At 34.9% G+C, this 24458-nt stretch overlaps 1 protein-coding gene across 1 annotated transcript in view; it reads left to right on the top strand.

Moving 5' to 3' along the window:
• The window catches only part of MAGI2 (membrane associated guanylate kinase, WW and PDZ domain containing 2), a 1847576-nt gene that overhangs the window by 1562467 nt on the left and 260651 nt on the right, over positions 1-24458 (top strand). Inside the window, exons 11-12 of the mRNA XM_074194021.1 lie at positions 11601-11632; positions 17243-17432. Coding sequence (XP_074050122.1) covers positions 11601-11632; positions 17243-17432 — 222 coding nt within the window. The remainder of the gene's footprint in view (positions 1-11600; positions 11633-17242; positions 17433-24458) is intronic.

The raw sequence follows: 24458 nt of genomic DNA, 5'->3' as shown, positions 1-24458 counted from the left end.
CTATTGGACATTTCAAACTGGATTTCCTATAGGCATTTCAAATTTAATATCTACAACATCTGTCATTATCTTTCCCCAATTACTTTCTCTATTATTCTCAAGAGTAACCTCTCCTTTCAGTTACCCCATTTCTAAATCGCAATATAACCTTGGACTCCTCACTGTTACGTAATTTATTGGGGTTATATATCCAATCAGTCGCCGGATTTTGGCATTTTTTTCTCTACAGCATACTTCTCTTCAATCACAAAGCTACCAGTCTAGTTCAGCTACTCCTTACTTTTTACATAGAGAGTGAAGATTTTAAAAAAAAGAAATAATGGACTTCTCATTGGACTCTCTGTTACCAGTTTCTTTTCTTGTTAATTCATCCACCACACAGTCACCCAAGTGATTTTTCCCAAAGTGTCTGACTCTTTCTTGCATATACTCTTTTGCTGTTTCTCTCACCTAGCACTACATCTCCTAATTCCATGTCTGGAATGCTCTTCCATTCATTCCCCCATTAGACTATAATAGCACTCAGGATTCCCAAGTGATCTTCTAACCAAGTACTATCCAGGCCTGACCCTGCTAAGCTTCTGAGATCAGATGAGATTGAGCACAATGCTACATTAAGGGTAGTATGGACATAGACTGTAATAGGGAAGCTAGAAGGTCCAGTGTGTAGAAAGCAAGGTCTGAAATCAGGAGGACCTGAGTTCAAATCTCTGATACCTGATTCTTACTAGGTGTGAGACCTTGGGCTAGTCACTTAACCCTGATTGCCTCACATCCAGGGCTCTCTCTAGTCATCTTGATTCATATATGTCTACTGGACCCAGATGGCTCAGGAGGCAGCCCCTCATTCCAACCCAGTTCATTTTCATGTCATGGTATCACCTCCCTGATGTTATGATCTACTTTGAGAATGAAGGACCAATATCATCAAATGGATTAGAGTAGAGAGAGTCTAGAGACTGGGAAATGCCTGGTAAAAAGTGATGAGAGATGAACAGAGAGCAGAGAGAAGAAAATGGGAAATATTTGAATCTGAATTTGATGATAATCTGAGAAATTCCTGCCTCTTAGGAGAGACTTCTTATGAGAACCTTGTTTCAGAGTTCTTTCAGGGATTTCAGAGAATTCCAAATAGAGAATGGTGGTCTATGCTGACCTTTCAATAGTGCTTCTCAATCAGTTCCTCAGGTTATAGAGATGGACAGTAGAATAACTGTAAGAGAGTTTTGTTGAAATATAGACTTTAAAAAAAATCTTCAGGAAGGAACTTGCTCACAAAAGTTGACCAAGATGTTTTTTATATATTTGAACTGTCCTAAACGTGTTGCTTAGTACAATATTCAGCATTTCGTTAATATAAGAACTAAGCATTAGGAGAAGTTTGATTTTATGGACAACTAAGATAATGAGTATTTGATTTGGAGTCAGGAAAACCTGAATTCAAAACCTGTCTCAGACTTTACTAACTGTATAACTCCAGGCAAATTACTTCATCTCCCTTAGCCTTATTACCTTATATGTAAAATGAGGGTGATAATAATAGCATCTATCCTTGGAGGTTATGTGTTAGAGTCAAATTAAACATTCTATATAAAGCACTTTGCAACTCTTAAGGCATTTTATAAATGTGAATTAATGTTATTTTCAGAATAATTCTACTATTGATTGAACATCATGAACTCAAATTGACTTACCCAGAAAGTGACAGAAAGTTCTAAGTTTTCAGTTTGAGATTTTTTTTTTTAAAGAGCACTTCTCCATTATTGATGATGTTGTCTGAATAGCTTCTAGGCCTATTCATTACAAGAAACCAAAGCTGAGTCAAGGTCATTTATGAGCAGACATTAAACAAAAGGTAAAGGTCACTGCATAAAACAGGATCCTCTGAGACATTGTAAAGCCAGATTTCTGACAATAAAATTATTTCTTTTGGAAGAAGCAAAAGCTCTAATCACCTTCTTGCCCTTGCTGATTTCAGATTACCATGCCTGCAAAAGTGATTGCCAATCTTGATGCTTTGGTTATTTTTTAATTGGTCTCCAAAGGTTCACTAGACATTCTCCCATGATTTATTTATTAAAATGTAACATCATTGATATTCTTGGTTTATGTAAATGTCAGCATGGACATCAGTATTGTTATCCTTTCAAATTGTAGCCACATTTTGCTGAAGCTTTTGATTTACTTTTCAGTCTAGTTTACCATTCTGTTTTTATTTGATTTACTGATGTGTTTCTTTTTTTTCTTATTGATATTTTATTTTATTTTTCCAATTGCAAGTTATGAAAGTTTTTCACATTCATCCACATGCATATTTATAAGCTACATAATTTTCTTCCACCTTCCCTTTCCATCTTCCTCCTCTCATCAGCAAACAGTCTAATGAATATTGTATCTGTATATTTGTGTTTAACATGTTTACATATTAGTCATTTTCTGCATGAGGAATTAGGAGAGAAAAGAAGGAAAACCATGGGATAGGAAGGAAAAACATAAGAGAAATTTTTAAAAAGTGAACATAGTGTTCAGATTCTGTAGTTTGGTTTTGGTTTTGTTTGTTTTGTCTGAGACCAGATTTGAACTCAGGTATTCCTGACTCGAGGGACAGTGCTCTATCCACTGTGCCACCTAGTCCCCCCATTTATGGTTTCTTAATAAAGCAATCGCACTCCATCATATCCATATACCATAACATGTTAAGCCATTCCCCAATTGATGAGCATCCCCTCAATTTCCAATTCTTTTCTACCACATAAAGAACTGCTATGAATATTTTGAAACATGTGAGACTTTTTTCCATTTTTTTAAATTTCTTCTGGGCTTAGTATTGGTATTGCTGGGTCAAAGTATATTATCAATTTCATTACTTTTTCAGTGTAGTTCCATATTTCTCTCCAAAAGTTTTGGAATAATTCACAACTCCAGTAACAATGTATTAATGTCCCAATCCTCCACCATTGATTGGTTTTCCTTTTGGTCATCTTAGAAAATCTGATAGGTATGAGGACCTTATAGTTGTTTTAATTCACATTTCTCAAATAAGTAATGATTATGAGAATTTTTTCATATCATTATATATAGCCTTAATTTTTTTGTTTGAAAACTGCCTGTTCATATCCTTTGACCATTTATCAATTGGGGGGTACATTGTAACCTTCTAAATTTGATTCAATTCTGGTCTTCTTTGATAATGAAGGACAAGAACCAACCATGTTCATATTTTCTAACTATAATCAACACTTTAACTATCCTAGAAGATATTCTCAAGAATTGCAAGTGTTATCTTCCCTTGGGAAGTTTAATATTCTTAACTAACATTTGTTGTTTATTCTTTCCTTTCCATTTGCCTTTTTATACATCTCTTGAGTCTTATATTTGATGATCAAATTCTCTGTTCAGGTCTTTCATATCAGGAAATTTTGGAAGTCCTTTATGTTACTGAACATCCATCTTTCTGCCACAAAATATGCTGAATTTTGCAGGGTAATAAATTCCTAGAAGTAATCCCAAAGTCCTTTGCCCTCCAAAATATCTTATTCTAGATGCTCTGATCCTCCAGTGTTGAAGTTGATAAGTCCTCAATAATTCTGATAGCATTTCCATAGTATTTAAATTATTTCTTCTTGGCTGCTTGCAGCATTTTTTCCTTTACTTGAGAATTCTGGAATATAATTTTGATAGTCCTTGGAGTTTTTATCCTGGGGGGGGGCACTCTCTTTCTAGAGATGTTAAGTATATTCTTTCAGAAACTATTTTAGTCTTCTTGAGCTAGTATATTGGGACAGTTTTCCCTGATAATTTCCTGAAAGATATTTTCCAAGCTCTCTTTTTTTTGATCTAGGCTTTCTGGTAGACCAATAATTTGTAAATTATCTCTTCTGGATCTATTTTCCAAGTCATTTGTTTTACCTAAAAGGTATCATATGTTTTCTTCAAATTTTTTCAGCTTTTTGATTTTGTTTGATGGAATCTTGGTTCTCATAAATTCACTGGTTTCTATTTGTCCAATTCTAATTTTTTTAGGGTTTTATTTTCTTGAGTTAGCTTTTGTGTTTCCTTTTCTAGTTGGTTAATTTTATTTTATACTGAGCTCCATTCGCTTTCCAACTGGTTGGTTTCAGTTTTAGATGAGTTGTATTCCTTTCTAATTGGTAATTTTATTTTTTAAAGAGTTACATTCTTGGAGCAGCTAGATGACACTTAATAATTACCTAGCTGTGTGGCCTTGGGCAAGCCACTTAACCCCATTTGCCTTGCAAAAACCTAAAAAAAATAAAGAGTTACATTCTTTTTCAGTGGGTTATTTTTACTTTTAAAGGCATTGATTTCTTTGGTCATTTTTTTTTTGCAATTTTCCTTCATGGCTCTCTTTTTTCCCCCCTATTTTTCTTCTTCTCTTCTTTGGTTTTTAAATACTATTTTTTTTAATTTAAGGCAATGGAGTTAAGTGACTTGCCCAAGGTCACACAGCTAGGCAATTATTAAGTGTCTGAGATGAGATTTGAACTCAGGTGCTCCTGATTCCAGGGCTGGTGCTTTACCCACTGTGCCACCTAGCTTCCCTTTAAATTCTTGTTTTAAGCTCTTCTATGAGGTTTTGGATTTCAATCCAATTCAGAGACTTTTGAGGCTTCCCATGTAAGTAATTTGTCATTGCTTTCTTCTTCTGAGATGGCATTTTTATCACCTCTATCTGCATCTTAGCTTTCTATAGTTAGAGGGTATTTAGGTTTTTTCTCATTTTGATTGTTAAACTCTGCTCCTAGAGTACAAGTATAGATCCAAGCTTTTTGTGCTGGAACTGAGGTCTGATCCCTGGTTTATTGCTGGTCAAGATGCAACCCGAGCATTGCCTATGCAAAGGTTTATTTCCTTCTTTATGTCTAGGTTCAGCCTATGCAGTGGTTTGTTCCTGACCCAGTCCTGTCTTTTGCCCCAGTGTTGACAGTATTTAGACTTTATTTGGGGCTCAGATCCTTCCTAATGGTTTACTAATAGTACTCTCTCCAGAAACCTTCTGATGATTTTTCCATTCTCCTTCCTAGCTGGGCTTTACATCCCCTTTCCCCCAAAAAAAGATAGACCTTCACTGAAGATCCTTCACAATGTCTACAGTTGAGAACTTGTTTTTATTTTTCTGAGGTTTTTTTTGATGGTATCTATGATTTTAATGTCTGTAAAGAAGTTTCATCTGATGTTGTGTAGGAAGCATGCCAATTTCATATCGCCATCTCGGCTCTGCCCCAGAAAAGCTATTGATAAGAATGTCATTTGAGACCCATGAATCATCTGTGAAATTGGGACTTTTATTAGTCCTATTTTAGTAATGAGGAAATCAGGATTTTGAGAAGTTATGTAGCTAGCCTAAGGTCACAATGTGTCAGACAAGATTTTATTTTTTTGTTGTTGTTCGGTTTTTTTAGGTTTTTGCAAGGCAAATGGGGTTAAGTGGCTTGCCCAAGGCCACACAGCTAGGTAATTATTAAGTGTCTGAGGTCGATTTGAACTCAGGTACTCCTGACTCCAAGGCCAGTGCTCTATCCACTGTGCCACCTAGCTGCCCCCAGACAGGATTTTAATAAGATTTTCCTGAGTCCAAAAAAATATGCCCACTTGTCACCTAACTTATTCCAGTTAGAGTTTTCCTCCTTTCTCATTCTTTTCCTATTTAGCTAAGTTTTCTTTCGGAAGCCTTTCCTCATGCTTTTTCAGTCTTCAGTCTCTCCTTTTCATCTGACCTAGGAATGGTTCAGAGAATGATGGAAAGCAGGAGTGAGGAACCTTTTTACTGTCAAGGACATTTGGATATTTATAACACATCATTCACTTGCTAAATTTGGTCAAACATTTAATTAATTCACCCCTAAGAAGTGCCTAGATTTATTGAATTTCTTGTCCCAACTGTGGATTCAGTGGCAGCACCAGTTTAAATGTTTTCAAGGGCTAGACCTTCCCCACCCTTGAATGATGGTGGCAAAGAAGGGAAGGAATGTACAATTTCTCTTACTTCTCTACAAGTCTTACTGACTGTCCCCATCCTAGTGCTGTTCTATCAGTAATCATGTTTCCTGACTTCATCCTCTCTCCTCATCCTGACCTGATCTCAAGCCAATGACCTTGTTCATTCACACTTAACCCTTATTTCTGTTCTTGTGATAGAACTGTAGGGCTAGCCCAAGTTTGCTTTTCTTTGAATATTTACTCAGTCTCTTGGTATATATTCTGTCATAATTAGCATCTCTAAATAAGTTTCTTTTCCCCTAAAGAACCTGAAGTAGAAAAAAAAAAGATAAAGTGAAGGACCATAGGATAGCACTTTTTTTTTAATTCTTTGCTTCCTTTTTATGTACTACCAGTAAAAATCCATTAGAAAATTTCAAAGTGTTTATTCATAGACTATTCCCCATTCAGTTAAGGAAGAGAGGAAACCTGCTCATTTGTAGAATCATAGAATTTCAGAATTGGGAGGAACCGTATTAGGCCACTCAGGCTACACTCAATCTCATAAATAGGGTAAATTGTCTCTAAAACATTCCCAACAAGTAATTATCTAGCCTCTACTTAAACACACTTTCAGTGAAGGGGTACTTATTGTCAGTGAGGTATTTCATTCAAATTTCAGGGAGTTTTATTTATTGAAAAGGTCTTTATCTGAACTATTATCATCCACTCATTGGTTCTAGTTCTCTCATTCTTACCTTTAAAGAAAAGAAGAAATCAAATGTCTCTAACCCACCATCCTTCAAATAGTGGGACATAATGACCATGTCACCTAATCTCCTTATCAAACAAAACTGAAACAAAATAAAAAGAAGTGATACTGGAAAACAAAGCAAGTAGGCCAAACAAACCATGACACCCTCAGAAGAAAAGGGGATGGTGGTCAAGCTGCAGGAGCCCAGAAGTGACTGAAGAAATCTGTACTGAAAGAAATTATAAAGGGCGGCTAGGTGGCGCAGTGGATAGAGCACTGGCCTTGGAGTTAGGAGTATCTGAGTTCAAATCCGGCCTCAGATACTTAATAATTACCTAGCTGTGTGGCCTTAGGCAAGCCACTTAACCCCATTGCCTTGTAAAAAAAAAATTCTATTATTCTATACTGCTTTCCCCCTCCATTCTGTGTCCATTCTCTCAGCCCCCTCGAATACCTCTTTCCCCTACCTTTGCTTCCCCATAGTCTCTACCCTACATACATATACACATAGAGACACATATTTGTGCATACACATTTATATATAGATACATACATCTCTTTATGTGTGTATAAGGGTAAAACATATAAAATTTATAAATATAAAAGCATGTTATATATGTTGTTTACACATGTTTATATATATAGCAAATATGTACATTTGTTTATTTGTATATATGCATAACTTTTTTAAAAAGAAAAAGAAAAAGAAAATAATTCAGCAAAAGAGAAGGAAGCAAGGAAAGTGAAGGAAAAATGAATTTATATAATACTGACCCATGTGCTATACTCTGGGGTAAGCAATTTTACCAACATTGTTTCATTTGATTCTCACAACAGCCCTTGGCTCTATTGAGAAAACTGAAACAAATAGAGGCTAAGTGACTTGCCCAGTCAGGGTTCTCCACTGCACTGGCTCATATTCCTGCTTTTATTATGCATATCTGTCAGATCAAAACAGAATTTGGTTTATATTTGTATTATGGACAATTCAAAGGCTCTCTATCTCTCTGCTTTCATTTCCATTTTTACAGAACAATTGACAATTTTTGAAAGGTACACAAAGGTTCACCTAAATGTTGCTTTTTTTATGATTGTAAGCCTTTTTTAAAAAAAATCATTATTATTTTCTTGAGTCAAGTTGCTTCCATTTGACCAGCTCAATTGTTCCCTAACCAAATACAATGTGACCTAGAAAAGTCAGCTGCTATATCAGTGCCTGAAGGCTTCTGTGCTAAGCAAGTCTACTTTTATGTTACAACCTGGTGTCAAAATCATCCCAGAAACTTCCATACTAAAAGCCAGAAAAAAGATTTGGGGCTTGTCCTAAAGATAATAGGTCAGACTGGATTAAATAATTTTAGTAGTCCTGAGAAGCCAGGAACTGCTTATGAAGGGAGGTCAAGCTAAATGACAGTTTCACCTCACCAGTTCCTTGAGCTTCATCTTAGTCCTGGCAGCTACACTGTCTAAAGAGCAGAGGAGTATGCATTTTTTTTGGTCATGGGAAAAGTGATATCCTTTAAGATTATTTTCCTGGCTTCCAATGGAGCTAACCCATTGCAAATTGTGAGAAGATACTCTGCCAAGAGTTCTACTGCATACTTGTCTATTTCTAGAAAAGATCCTGTGAGGAAGAAAACAAAATCAAAGTATTTCACAGAATTTTCTTTTATAGGCATACTATAAACAAGGAGCTGCTGTGATTACAGCTGGGAAGGAAAGATATCACAAAAACTCTATGCTCATATTTCAATTTTTATTGCATATTAGAAACATTCACTAGTATTACATTTAAGGATTTAATAGATTTACACATCTAACAAAATGTGACATAGGTCATATGATGTGAAGTAAAATCACTCTAGGCCAAGAGAAGGAGGAGGTAGTATAAGAGGAGAAGTATCTAGAATTTGAAAAGCACTTTAAGGCTTACAAAGCACTTTACAAGTATCTCATTTGAGTCTCATAACAATCTAGGATGTGGATGCTATTAGTAGCCTCATTTTATGTGGGGACAAATGAGGGAGACTGATACATACAGTGTCACATAGCTAGTAAAGCATTCAAAGGTGGGATTTGTATTTCAGGTCTTCCTGATTCCAAGTTCAACAATCTATTCAGGACATCACAAACTACATAATCATGAGCAAATCACTTCCCCTCTCTTAGGATCAGTCTTCTGAAAAATTGAATCCTTGAACAAAGTGAGCACTATGATTCCACTGAGTCTAAAATTATATTCTAAAAATTGATTTGAACTATGACTTTTTCCCATTAACAAAAAAAAATTCTCAGCCTCAAAATATCTTTCAAACAGAATTAATTTGATCTTTTAGAGCTCTGTTTTTAACACTTTAGGTTCCTGAACAAGGTGAAAGGAAAAATAAAATGGATCACTATTGTTTCACAAGTTCACAATGATCTTTTCTTAATCTTTATCTTTCTTGATTTCTCCATAGCATTTGTCAATCTTGACCAACTTATGTTTACTATCTCTTTCCTGGCTCCCCACCCCCACCCCAGACACTACTCCATCTGTCTTCTCCTATTTGCTTGTTTTTTTTTTAGGAAAGATCCTTTGCTCCATCATTTATTTCCTCTCCACTACAATGGGCATCCTTCAGAGTTCTGTTCTAAGACTTTTCTTTTTTTCTGGCTACCCCTTCTCTCTTAGTGGCCTCTCACATCTATCTATCTGTCTGTCTGTCTGTCTGTCTATTCTCATGATATTAGAAATTCCTAAAGTCCAGTTATATTTCATTAATCACCTTCTTGCTATCCCCTGTTGCAGGCATTCCATATTTAACATTTTCAAAATAGAGATCATCATTTTCTTCCCCCCCCCAAAAAAAAGGCATCACTCTCTAAATTTCCTTATTTCTGTTGGAAGTTTATCATCTTTCCACTTAACCAGATTTACAAGGTGAGCACTATGGTTCCACTGAACTCTAAAATTGTATTCCAGAATGATGTTTATCCCTTCCCTCTCCTTCATCTTTTATGTGCAACCAATTGTCAAATTCTGTCAATTCTTCCTAGATGGTGCTACATGATCTAAGCCTTAAATTGAGCTAGGGATTCCAAGGTGTTGGATTAAGGAGAGAAGAACATTCCAGGCATGAAAAATAAGTGGAAGATGGAATATTGAATATACAGTACAAGAAGTCAAGCTTGACTAGACTGTGTGTCAGGAAGAGAAATGGGAAATAAATGTGGAAAGATAAGTTAGTTTGCTTGAGAAGAGTTTAATATACCAAAAGAGGAATTTGTATTTCATACTAGAATACCACTTGTAATACTATTTGAAGACTGTTTTCTATGCATCCTAGAAAAAAGGTAAACAATCCAGTAAAAGGAGAAAAAATCAATTGCTGTCTACTTGATACAAAGTGGGGGAAAAAAGAGAAAAGATCAGGATTTCCACTTTTCTATTTAAGGTGTTGGTGTCTTTTAGAGGGAGGCTAATCTAAGAGAGAGAGAGAGAGAGAGACTTGTTATACCAGCCAGGATAACAATATCTGAAAGAAAACTTTGCTGTATCATAGACTGTGATTTGTTTATTCTCCGCTCAGTGCATCCTTTTTTTAAGGCTTAACCTATGTCATTTATCTAAAATCTCTGTTTCAAACAAGACAGAGAAGAAAGGGGATTGATTTGAGGGGGAGAGGGAAAAGCTAGGTTTTAGTGAACCCAGTACTTCCTTAAATAATACTTATCAAAGAAAATGGACTGAAGCATTCTGTTGATAATACTTACTATAAGTTTCAAACTTTTAGAAGGTGAGAAACATGCATATGTTTTCAATATAGCATGCTATTTTTGAAAATAGTTTTTCTTTGGACAGATCATTGCCAAAGGAGGAGAAAGTGGTAGGATCAGAAAATACTTAGATGTGTAAAATGCATCTCTTGTGACTAAATTGCTCTTGGGAAAGGGGTAAGGATAGCTATTACTGTCAGCACTATTTTTTCAAGTCTCCCCCCCCCTTAAACTATGATTAAATTTTCCTCTTTTTGTCTGTTTTCATATGATGTATTATACCTACTGAAAAATGCAAATCTAGCTTCTGTCTCAGTTGTCATATGAGGTCATAACAGAATCAGACCAATCAGTTTTGTCATTTGTGACAGCAAAGAGAGTTCCAATACCTGAAAAATTATTACTCTGATGTCCAATGAATATTCATTTCTAATGCCAGTTCATTTCTGAAATACCATGCTTCTTTTTTCACTTTTCAGTTACTTAGAATGTATTATTTAAAAAATGAATTGAGGCCTTATGAACACCCAAAGAACAGATCAGAGTTAGAAATGACAGGGATCTGAGAAATCACTGAACCCAAGACAAGTTACAAGTGATAAGTAGCTGAGTTAGGATTTGAACACAGGTTTTTTTTCATTCTAAATCTAGTATACATCACATTTTGATATTATATTTACCCCACCAACTAAAACTACATGCTACAAGAAAAATTTCTTCTCCTTTTACTCCACATGAAAAGCATTTTCCTTTGAAAAATTGTATTTATTTGCTCATACAATTGTCTTCATGGCTCCATATTAGAGGCTGGTTTCAGCCCAAGTCAGGAAAGCTGAGACAGGCCATAGGCTATTGTTGAGTGTTCTTTCTTAAGTTAGTAGTGACCCCTCAGTATTTTGATTTCCCCAGATATAAAGTAAGAAAGTGTCATTATATAAAATCAGTGTAATCTTTGAGATCTTTAATATAGGCTATGAAGTTAGACAATTTTAATTATTCATTTATTGTTATTACTTTTATTGCTCAATTGCATACTATTATGTATTATAATAGGGAGAATAGATTATAAAGAATCTGACCATTGAATTATTTAAAACTAATACTATAATGGTTTTTTAAAGTTTACATTTTGTTTTCTTTGTTGCAGGTTTCTTTTCTCCTTGGAAAACTCCAAAGCCTGTAAGTTGGTACCATTATAATTATTTTTGTGGTTCTAATGTTGATGTCCATTTCTATAAACTTTTATCAATAGTCTCATCATACAACATAGAAACAGTATGGTATGATAGAAGGAACATTGAATTTGGAGTTATAAGACCTAAGTGTGAATCTCAGTTCTACCTGTGTGTCACTGGACAAGGTCCTTAACCTCTTTGGACTTCAGTTTCCTCATCTGAATAATGAAGGGGTTAAAACTATCAAGCCTTTTCTAGCTCTGAATCTGAGTGTCATCTCATGAGTATTATACATGACCTAGGAGATCCCTTACAGTTCTAGAGTTATGATCCCATATCAAAAGAACATAGAATATATTGAAAAGTACCTCCTCATTATACTTTCAAAACTCAAAACTCAACAGCCCATTGGAAAAGGATTTCCCATAAATCCCCAATATCCCTCTGGGACACACTATGGGGTTTTTTTTTTGTTTTGATTTGTTTTGGGTTTTGCTAATGCAGTTTTATTAAATCTATACCAATTAACATGAACCCACAAGCCCAGAAATCAACAAAGTTCATATAGGCCTACCTGAAAAGAATTTTGTTCTACATAGATAAGAATACTTAATGAAAGCTAAATCAGAATCCACAGAATCACAGTTGTAACTGATTGTCTTCAGTTGAGTGACTTTCACTCTTTTTAAATACTCATTTAACCTCTCTGAGATTCAGTTTTACTCTTGAGAAGATACTGAGAGCCAGAAGGCTAAATGATAGTCTGCTGAACCATCATTTGCTTATATCTTCAGGTGGCTGTCAGATTAACTCAGAACATGAATTTTCTTTCATGAGACAGTCTAAAACATTGCTAAGATTGTAGAGGTTGATAGATGTTTTTATCTCTTTGATAAAGCCAAATTAGTAGTTGAAGGGGAAACCAAATTACTGGAAAGGAAAAAAAATGCAGTCTGTTTAGTAATGAATTCAGTTATGAAGATTAAATTTATAGTATATCAGGAGAATACATCCTGCTTTAAATGTTTGTGAAAATTACACAAATAAAAGACTTATGACAATATGTTTAAATCAAGAAAAGCATTGGGCCTGATGATAGTATACTTTCTTTTCATGTTTTCAAATTTTACCTTTTCCCATTCCTCTTCTGACTCTACCCAATAAGGAGAAGCACTAACTATTGACCTAATCAGTGAGTTGGAAATCCTTAAAACTCTACATGCATCTATGTATGTATATGAGTGTTATTTGTATGTGTATTTCACTGATTTGGAAACTTACTTGGTTCATTTTAGCTGAGAAATTATTATAAAACTTACTATTTTACAAGGATATCCTCTAGCTAAATGAGATATTGTTTAAAATGATGTGGAAATATATACTTCTGGAAAATTCAATGTTATTGATTCTAATAGAAAGTTACCAATATATTAGTCTCTGTTTTGGGCTCCTCTCAGACAGGGAAATCAATAGTTAGAGAGTCATCCTGGACACGTGCTTATGGAACTGATAGAAATTATCTACTTGAACATATCATCATTTAGGATTTACCCCTCATGTTCAGTGGAGAACCCCAGATTGGAAACTATTCTGCATTCTTCCCAAACCATTAATATACATGATTATAAAAAGAAGGGACTTTGAAAGTATTTAATCTAGTATAACAGAAAGAGCATTTATACTGGAGCTAAAGCTTTGTGTTCTAGCTCTGTGATACATACTATGTGACAATTAGGCATGTTCTTTGACCTCTCTGAGCCTCAGTTGTCTTTTCTGTAAAACAGATTCATGCAAGGAACAAATGAAATACTATATGTGAAATGTTTTATAAATCATTAAGTGCTATATTATGTCATTGCTATTATTTATTATTATTTAGTTTTAGTGTATTCTTTTGGACAAAGTTCCCAGTCCTAATTCATTCTGCCCCAGTCTTAAAGCAGTGTGCTCAGGTGTTGTTCATTTTCTTATTGAATTTAACTGGAAACTTTACAGCACCATCACACTGCTACAATTATGCAATCTAGTGATTTCCTTATATGTACCACATTTATACAAATTATGCCATTTGAAGTAATTATAGCATTTGCTGTCATTATAGTAATTACATCCATAGTCAATAATTCCAAAAAAGGTTCTCAGAACCTAATTTACAATTAATCTTGAACTCATGCTGCCCCACAAAAGCTAAGCAACAACAGCCAAGTTTTGAACTTTCAGGACCTCAGCCTTGCAATAGGAATTTGTCATTTTTTACCAGATTCATGAATATCTCTGGTTTTTTTCTGGTCCAAAGGTTTCTATGCTTCCACCAAGTTTCCACTGAAACTGGCAGAAGTTCTGTTTGAGGAATAAGGTGCAAGGTTTCTGTTTTGAGATGTGAAAACTTTCACTTCTCTGTTGAGCCTTCTAACTTGGGAAATTTTTTTTTTAATCTATCACACAGTGATAGAGACACCAAGAAATTAAGGCAAGCTTGAAGAGGCCATCACAGAGACTCTAGCTATGAAGAAGAGGTCTGGAAGATTCCTTAGACCAATTTAGGATATAGTTTGGGGTTGATTATTAATATAGAAAGGAACAAGTCGATCTGTGAATATAGTCAGGAAAAATAGAGATCAGTGTCTAGGAAATGCAGGCAGTTGTGTACCATGGATAACAGAGTAATAGAGTTAGATCTAGTGGAGACCCAGAAACCATCTATTTCAACTAATTCATTTTACAGATGAGAAAAATGAGACCCAGAGATATTAATTAACTTTTCCCAAATTAGAGTAATATATCCCAGTTCAGGCAAATGGGCAATATCCAAAGAATTTACTGGAATTTACTAGAATTAGGAAGAAGCAAGAAGATACAATACAAATCCCAAGTCAGGTAAAGAAAAGCAAGAGAATACAGAATAACCTCCACTTGAATGTAAGACCCTTAAAAGGGTATTATTCCCTTCCCCCTGCCCCAGGGTGCCTAACACAGAGCCTTGAACATATTTAGTATTTAATAAATTCTTGTTAATTGACTAATTGATATAAGTAATACATAGCCCAAAGACAAAAAAAAAAAATACAATAGAATAGAAAAGCATCTGGAAACTGTGCAGAGTTCAAAGTAGCAAACAAACCCCAAAGTCAGAGGGAAACCCAGAAGCAGACAGTTACTGTGGGTTCTTATAGAGTAGTAATATTCATAATTCAAAAAAGTCATCCAAGGGAAGGAGATTAAATGGTTCAGCAGGAATCATGCTAGAAAGTAAGACTGAGATCTCTTTTTCTAGCCCTGAAGTTACTTGTCTTCTGAAGTAATTTTATGTCTCCTTCTGGATGGGTACAGACATGAATTCACTTTTAAGTGTTCAAACCCAGAAGAGAGAGTCCTACAGATGGTGGCAGATACTAATGATAGGAGAAGATTTTACCAATTCTGGAACAGTCTTAACTGACAATCCAATACTGTTTTTATTCTTTAAATGTTTTCCCCCAGTCATTTGCATGCCATGGTTTGGAGCTTTTAAAATCACCTGATGAAATGAAGAATTGATGAATGTCATAGCAAACAAAGTTGTAAATGCTTTCCTAAGAACACACAAGACTGGAGACAGATTTCCATTTTCTCAGCTTCAGAATGTTTAGAGTTTGTCACTCTGCTATGGGAATGAGTTGGCTCTCCTGATGGTATTGTTGGCTTTGTAGTTTTGAAATTATTTTTTAGAACTCCTAATATCTCACCTGAAGCACGCTTGCTTCATGGCACTATATATGAACTACTATGTACTCAACAAAGAGGTTTAAGGATAACAGATCATCTGCCTTGCAAAGATGGGGAAAATGAAACATGATAGCAAACCCTATTACAGCAAAAAGAACATAGCAGGTACTCAGTCTGTATAGTTTAAGTTTATATACTTGTTAGCAGTGAACCTCATGTGAAATGCTTAGAGAAGCAGAAATCATACAAGAAAAAGAACACTGGATTTGGAGAGGGAAAGTCCAGGTTTGAATCCTGACTATGTTACTCTTTCACTTTCTATGTGACCTTGGACAAGTCATTGACTCTCTTTCACTATCTTAACATGAAGGTATTTACCTAGACCAGGATATTTTTGACTAAGGATAGATTTTTAAGGAGTTTGTGATTTGGAATATGGGGAGAAATGAAAATGATATCTTTATTTTTAGTCATTTCTAACCAAAATTTAGCATTTCCTTCAATTAAAAATGTAGGCAATCAGCCATTTTTTCTGAGAATATTGTTCTTTGCAAATTATCTAACATAGTAACCACTTAATAATAAATATGTCATCTGTCTATCTTTCTCTCTCTCTGAGAAGCGGTCCTTAGCCTTTACCAGATTGTCACAAAACTCCATGATAGATAGGATGGAAGGAAGGAAGAAGAGAAGGAGGGGGTAAAGGATGGAAGAAGGAAGAAGGGAGGGAGGGAAGGAAAGAAAGAAGGAAGGAGGAGGAAGAAAAGGAAACTCCTAGTTTAGAGGATGATTAAGATACCTTTCTGTTCTAAATCTATGTTATTTTGATTTTAAAAGCATGTTGAATTGAAGATATGAAGCTTGAAAATAAAAGAGGGTTATAGATGAAAAAAACCATATTGTTAAATGCAGTTAGCATGACAAAAATGGGAAATTTAATTTAACACCAAAAGCACAAAAGTTTTTTGTATCAATCATTATCTTTCAAAGCAGCTATTTTTTTGAAGAGCATAATAACTATTAGCTGAATAATGAAACAATGCAATACTTTTAAAACAAATGTTGCAAGACCACTCAACTCTTTTACTATATTGAGTATACTTCACAGTAAACCTCAGCCTCATCAGTCTGTTACCCAAGTTGCTATATATTTAAGCAATTATGTCTTAGCTACAGTTACAATCCTAGCTTTTCAGTATCCCCATCAGTAGAATGAGAGGGTTAGCTATATGATCTGTAAGGCCCTTTCCAGCTAATTCTACAATTTTATCATGTATATGTCAGAACTCTAGTCTAATGTATAAATTAATAATTTGTGATAAACAGCCTGGGCAAAGGTTCTCAAATGGGGCTTGCCTGTTTTTACAGCAGAACAGGATAAGCTACAGACCAAGAATTAAGTCTTATTCTTCTCATGACAATGAGACAAATCGGAGCCAACAAGGTGATCACATTTCAATAAATGTTCCCACATCTGGTTTACCTATAACACCAAGACCATAATTTGTATTTTTGTATTGAAATAATTCGCTGTTGAATAAAGGGATGGTATTAGGATGAAGTTTCTTATACCAAATAATAATTGAGCCTAACATAATGGGCTCAGCACCAAAGGACCTCAAACGATTCTCAGGTCTTATACTGCTGTATATTTGCCTGATGACAGAAGGACTAATAAAAGAGTATCAGTTTGTGGAGAGTTTGATTATTTGTAACATATAATTAAGATTCAGTAGGATAATGGTATGTCACACACACACAAACACACACACACAGACACACCCACATATATATGATTCCTGTTTTCTTTTATCAAAATCTAAATCATGTTATTTTATAACTGCTTGAGAACAACTTTCCTAAGGGGAGCTAGATCCAAATCTATCTAACTTTACTGTTGTCTTTTCAGATAATGGAACGATGGGAGAATCAAGGCAGCCCTCAAACAAGTTTATCTGCTCCAGCTATACCACAGAATCTCCCCTTTCCAACCTCACTTCACAGGAGTTCATTTCCTGACTCAACAGAGGCCTTTGATCCGAGGAAGCCTGACCCATATGAATTATACGAGAAATCCAGAGCAATTTATGAAAGTAGGCGTAAGTGAAAGCCCCAAATGACCAAGAGTGCAGTTAATTATGACTAGCTTTTGTTCCCAAATGTTTTGAGGCTGTTAGTTCAACATTATTTTCTGCTCGGTTTTTTAAAAAGTAATTCAAACAGGAAGTCAATTGGTGTTTTCTGTTTCAAAAGGGACATTCATCCTATTCAAAGGATATTTTAAATTTAGCATCTATCATTTAAAAATTCTTGTTTCCTAATACTATTTCTCCTAAGCCCCCAGGCAATATTAGCAAGTTATGAACTAGAAAGTTGTTTTATTTGTTTTATTTTAGGCAATTCTAACAAGTTGATGAAGTGTTATTTTTAACTGTAACTATTTATGCGTCTGTAGATAAGTCATTTTTTCCTTCAACTTTCCATTGTAAAACAAGATAAAGGCCTTGAATAACATGTTAATCATGTTTTGTCTGACCTGAACCTAGCTGAATTTTTAAAAAATCCACATCACAAAAAAAGAATATAGTATTAAGATCTCCTCCTTTAAAAATAATTCATTTTACAACAAACTTTATTGGATTAATTTAAAAGTTTATTCAGCAAATAATATTTTCCAAATAATTGTTTTACTGTTTAAAAGACTTCCCAAAGGATTCAATGCACTTTTTAAATGAAGAGATAAATTTTAGTAGAATGCCTATGTATTATAGTCAAATTAACACCAAGATGATCTCATCCAAGAGTTTGAGAACAAAAAAAGATGAGGAGTGTAAATATGTAGATTATTGATGGAACAAAACCCAGGAAATATATGATTTTGTGGAAAGAGCACTGGAAATTGGGGTGGTAGGAAGGGAAGGAAGAAAGGGAAGAAACTCATTGAGAAGTGATAGTGATAGAAAACTATGGCAATAAAATATTTATTAAAAATTTGTGTTAAGGGGTGGCTAGGTGGCATAGTGGATAAAGCACTGTCCTTGGAGTCAGGAGTACCTGGGTTCAAATCTGGTCTGAGACACTTAATAATTACCTAGCTGTGTGGCCTTGGGCAAGCCACTTAACCCCATTTGCCTTGCAAAAAAAAAACAAATTTGTGTTAAAGAGCAACAAACTAGGCAACAAAGGGGTTGAGTTTTAGTTCAACTCTACCATTAATTAGATGGTTTGTTCCTTATTTTGTAAAGTAAGAGGATGTTCACCATGATGCATAGGCCATTTTTTTAGCTGTAAAAGCCCTTTAATTTAAATTTGTGATCAAGAAACTTACTCTAAAGAAAGCGCTTTTGTTCTTGATATTCTAGTTAGAAAGCTCATTTAAATTTCATTATTAATAGAAAAGACAGCCACAAGGCTTAAACTGTGTGCATTTGGACCTCAGGTAGCTTTGTCATATTTTAAGCCCAGTTTGGTAAAGGGAAAAAAAACTAGTGTTTCCCCACCCCACCTCTCAATACACACACACACACACACACACACACACACACACACACACACACACAAACACACACCCCTTATTGCTTAACAATTCGTAAAAAAAAATACTTTTGTTGATTAATATATGACTATTATGAAATAATTGCTCACCATCTCAATAAGGAGGTATTACATAAAATCATGTCTGGTTTGCTAGATCTTATGTTTTCCCTTCAAAATACTTTCTGAGTAGTCATAGTTATGATATGTTGTAGTAGCAACAGTAGCAACACCTGAACTTGAAGTTCGAAGATCTAGACAATACAACATGAATGTCTAACCTTTTCATTCTTCTGCGCTATATTGCCCAACAAAAACTTGTCAAGGGCTGTATATAGAATTTAATATTAATTTATGACTACGGTGCAATCTATATTTTCATTTTTTCTTTTGGTTTTTGCTAGGCAATGGGGTTAAGTGACTTGCCCATAGTCACACAGCTAGGTAATTATTAAGAGTCTGAGGCCAGATTTGAACTCAGGTACTCCTGACTCCAGGGCCGGTGCTCTACCCATTGTGCCACCTAGCTGCCCCGGTGATACATATTGTCAATTAGTATAATAACTAAATGTAATAATGCCACATGAATGGGTTTTGAGAGCCATATTACTCCCTCATTTGACCAATATGGCCAAGAAAAAAACTCATATTATTCTAAGTGGTAGAGGGAGGTTTTGCACCTAGATTCCTTGGTTCAAAATCCATGTTGTTTGAGTCAAACACCTGTTAGCTTTGTGATAATGAGCAACTTTGTTCAAATCTTTGAGTCTTAGTTTCTTCCCCTTAATGTATGGATAAATAGTTTGTGGTAAACAAGGAGACCTGGGCAAAGGTTCTCACATAGGTCTTGCCTGTTTTCAGAGCAGAACAGGATAAGCTACAGACCAAGAAGAGTTAAGTCTTATTCTTCTCATGACAATGAGACAAATCTCATGGGGGATAATTGTCTTGTCTAGTTCACAAGGTTGTTGTAAAGAAAGTGCTTCCTAAAATTTGTTATACATGGGAACTCTTATCATAGATGAATTTTCTTAGCTTCAGTAAAGGGAAAAAAAGTGAAATTTGGGATTTCAAGCAAAAGCTAAAACTGAAAAATATCTTCAGGTCAAAGTTTCATTTCTTTTGTATAGTTCTTAGTGCCTTATTTTTAAATAAAACAACTAACATTTATATAACACTTTAAGATTAGCAAAGTAGGGGTCAGCTAGGTGGCAGCGAGGTGGTGCAGTGAATAGTGCATCGGCCCTGGACTCAGGACGTCCTGAGTTCAAATGCAACCTCAGACACTTCATAACTGCCTAGCTTGTGACCTTGGGCAAGTCATTTAACCCCACTGCCTTACAAAAAATAAAAAAAAAATTTAAAGATTTGCAAAGTTATTTTTAATATTTCATTTGATCCTCACAATAATCTTGAGATTATTGTTACTATTGCTATCCCCTTTTTTAACAGATGAGGACACTGAGATAAAAGTTGAAAAATTTGCCCAGTGTTAATTAGCTAGTATGTATCTGAATCACAATTTGAACTAAGGGTCCAGCATTCTTCATTCATTATTGCACCTATTACCCAGCTCTCACCTGTGGCTCCAAGAATCTGTAGCATGCACAGTGACCACACCCTTGTATAACTGCCTCAGCAGATAGGCTAAACCAGGATAGTTCTTCAACCTGTTGGTGAATTAGAGGAATATCTACCCCAAACCTATTCCCTGATAGAATGGCTACATGAGAACAATTTGTTCCAGTGGGCATGAAAGCAATTGAAGCCAGCTCTATAAAGCTTGCAATACCAGAGACAAAGTGGTCTTCTGCAGCATCCCTGGGTCATCACCTGTCATCTTGACTTTTGTCCTGCCACTGGACTTCAGTAACTCTGGAAGAGAGAGACTAAGGTCTTTGCTCAACTCTGCCTCATTTATTTCCAATCCATGGGCAAGTTAGGATATTACCTCATGATTGCATTGGTCCTGTTTTAAAACAAAAGACAAACAACCACCACTTGTCAGTTCCTGAATCAGGCAATTGAAATTTTTTGAATGTGACCAGAATCATCTTCTTCCCTATTAAAAATATAAAAGTATTACTCCCAGAAAGATTTCCATTTAGTTGAGGAAAATAAAATTAATGCATATGAATATTGTGCTCACTGCCATAGAAGATAAAATTGTATAAGTCAATGAAATATTATACCAATAGTCCTTCACTTGGAAAATATTTTAAAATATTTTTGAGAAAATATCAAATTATCAAAATATCATTTAGAAAGCATCATGATATGATACAAAGAATTCAAATTTAAACCTTTATTCTTTTTCATAATCTTTTCATAATTTGAGCATATCTCCTAACCTCTCTGGATTTTACTTAGCTTCCTTATCCATATAATGAGGAATGGAATAAAATATGTCTTAAGACACCTAGGGTCCCTTCTAACTTTAAACTCTATAATTCTGTGACTCCTCTTATCTCACAGTTAATTTCCAGCTGCCTGTTTGAACATCTTTTTTTTTTTTAGGTTTTTGCAAGGCAAATGGGGTTAAAGTGGCTTGCCCAAGGCCACACAGCTGGGTAATTATTAAATGTCTGAGACCGGATTTGAACCCAGATACTCCTGACTCCAAGGCCAGTGCTTTATCCACTATGCCACCTAGCCTCCCCTGTTTGAACATCTTGACTTAGATATCTTAAATTCAGCATGGTCAAAATTGAAGTCATTATCTTTCTACCCAAAGTATACCCATCTTCTTAATGTCTCTATTACTATAGAGGGCATTATCTTTCTAGTCTCCCAGGTTTCACAAACTAGGTCTTATCTTCTACTCTTCTCTCTCTCACATTCCCTTATATAAACGGTTACCAAGTTCTGCTGACTTAACCTTCATAACATATCTCATGTAGCCTCTATTCATCTCTCTCTTTCACTCTTTTGACATTGCCACTACCTGCTCCAGGTCTCATCACCTCATGAATAGTATCTGAAATAGCCTGAAATAGACAAAAAGGGTTTGTCTCCCTAACATAAATCTCTCTCCATCTTCCACTTAGCTATCAAATTGATCTTCCTATAGTATATCAAACCATATCAGACTTCACCCCTCCCCATTCATTAAACTGTGGTGGCAGTTTTTCTAGCTTTTCCCTATGTGTGAAATCTCTGTCCCCTGATTTCCTTCAAGCACAAGCTCAAATCTCACCTTGTTTAAGAAGCCTTTCTTGGGCATCTTAGGTGGTCCAGTGGATAGAGTACCAGCCCTAGAGTCAGGAGGACCTGAGTTCAAATTCAGCCTCAGACACTTAATGATTACCTAGCTGTGTGACCTTGAGCAAGTCACTTAACCCATTGCCTTAATTAAAATTTTTTAAAAAGAAGCCTTTCTTGACCCCCCTTCATCCAATTGATCATCTTCAATTTATCATATATAAAGATATAGATATAGATATAGATATTGATATTGCTTATACAGAATGGTTTGCAGGTTCTTCCTTCCATTAGATTGTGAATTCCTTGAAAGCAGAGACTTTCTTTTGACTTTCATATATATATATATATATATATATATATATATATATATGCATATATATATATATACACACACATACACACTTCATTATTTTCTTTTCTTTCTTCTTTCTTTCATGCAGTCAGGGAAGGGGAACCTTATCACTTGACAAGTCAATATCATATTTTTAGACAGGTCTAATTATTAGAAAGCTTTTTCTAATCTGGTTTGCCCTTAGTTCTACCCTCTGGGACCAAATAGAATAAATCTAATCCTCCCTCCATATGACAGCCCTTCAAACATTTGAAGACATTTGCTATGTCTAGTACTCCCAAGCCTTCGCCTCATTAAATATTCCTATTTTTTTCAATCAATAATCATATGTCATAGACTCAAGACCCATCTCCATTCTGGTTGTCCTTCTCTGGATGCTCTCCAGTTTGTTAGTATTCTTCTTATACCATGCTACTCAGAAAGGAACATAATATTCCAGATGAAATATGATGGATATGTAGAACACTATCCCTTTTACAAAAAAGCCCTAATTCTCTTATGCTGCCAAAGATCTCATTAGCTTGTTTTTGTTTCTACATCAAACTACTAACATAAAGAAGTCCATTATATTCACATTCTTCACTATAGCATGCTGACTTTTTCTCATATTCTACAAGGGAACACTTCTATAACATGGTTCTATTCCTTATTTATTCCTATTATTTTATATTTACATTTCTTAGAGATGTGTGCTCACTTTACTTTTTGTGTGATCACTATGTAAAAAACATGTATAATAAAAACAAGCTCTGCCATCAAGAATGGAAAAAATAATCATTACAAAACTGTACTTATGACTCCACTCTCAAAATATTTGATTAATTCTCCTAACATGTGAATATGTATCTTAAGAAACCATTACTCTTCAAAATTTGCTTCCCTGCCTCTATTGTCTCCAATCTGCACAGATCTGAAACAACAGCACAGATCTGACCATATCAATATACTATATCAGGCCCAACTCAGGGCAATCTGAATGTAGAGTAGGATAAGAATACAACGAAATATTCACGGACAAGAAACTGCAATTAAAGGTTGCTTTTCTTAAACAGAGGCTTTAAAAGGAATTTTTAAATAATTATTTAGAAAATGACTGAAAAAAAGACTGTTTTTGCCCTCTATCTCCACCCTCAATTTTCAACAAATCTGAATCAGAAAAATGACCTATAGAAGTAATTATATAAACTTTTAATGCCCCTATGTCCTCATAAACCAAAGGACTTTATATTCCAAGCACCAAGGACACCACATCAGTGATTTCAGTCTTAGTCCTGTATATCACCTTATTCTTAAAATGCCATCCCTCTCTGCCCTAAAGGGACTAGTCCAGTCTGTGTAAAACAAATATTGTTTCTAGCATGATTCTTCTCCTTGAAAACATTTGATAGCTTCCAACTGCCTCTAGGATAAAATGTTAACTCCATTTAAGTACTTCCATAATTCGCTTCTTGCCTATTTTCCTAGCTTTATTTCATATACTGTATATATATATATATATGTATATATATATATATCAACCAAATTGAACTCCTAGGTATTCCATGAACTTAATTTTCTGTATCCTGCCTCCATTAACATTGATTATCCCCAGTACCTAGTTTGCAATCTTGTTTCAGAATTCATAACATTTCAAGGATCATGAGGCTCAGGTACTACTTCCTCTTCAAAGGCTTCTTTGACTGTCTCAAATGAAATTCTCCTTCCTCAAATTTTCCTGGAGCATCTGGTCTGGGTCTCTCCTTTGCTCCCATCTCTCCTTACCATATAGATAGATAGATAGATAGATAGATAGATAGATAGATAGATAGATATAAAATGAGATTAATTCTGAATTTCACTTAAACATTAGTGATTCTGTCTTGTACTATTATAATTATCTCTGTATCTAACATATTTTTTACCAATTTCCCAAGCTCTTTAAGGATGAGGATTTTCTTATTTTTATCTTTGTATCTTTACTGTCTGCCACAGTGCCATAAACATATAAAACACATTGAGATTTGAGAACTAGGTTGTTGGTTTTTTTGTATTATGG

This window comes from Macrotis lagotis, chromosome 7, assembly GCF_037893015.1.
Source record: "Macrotis lagotis isolate mMagLag1 chromosome 7, bilby.v1.9.chrom.fasta, whole genome shotgun sequence".
Lineage (NCBI taxonomy): Eukaryota > Metazoa > Chordata > Mammalia > Peramelemorphia > Peramelidae > Macrotis > Macrotis lagotis.
Note: the sequence above shows the minus strand (reverse complement) of the source record. Positions and strands in the feature narration are given on the sequence as shown.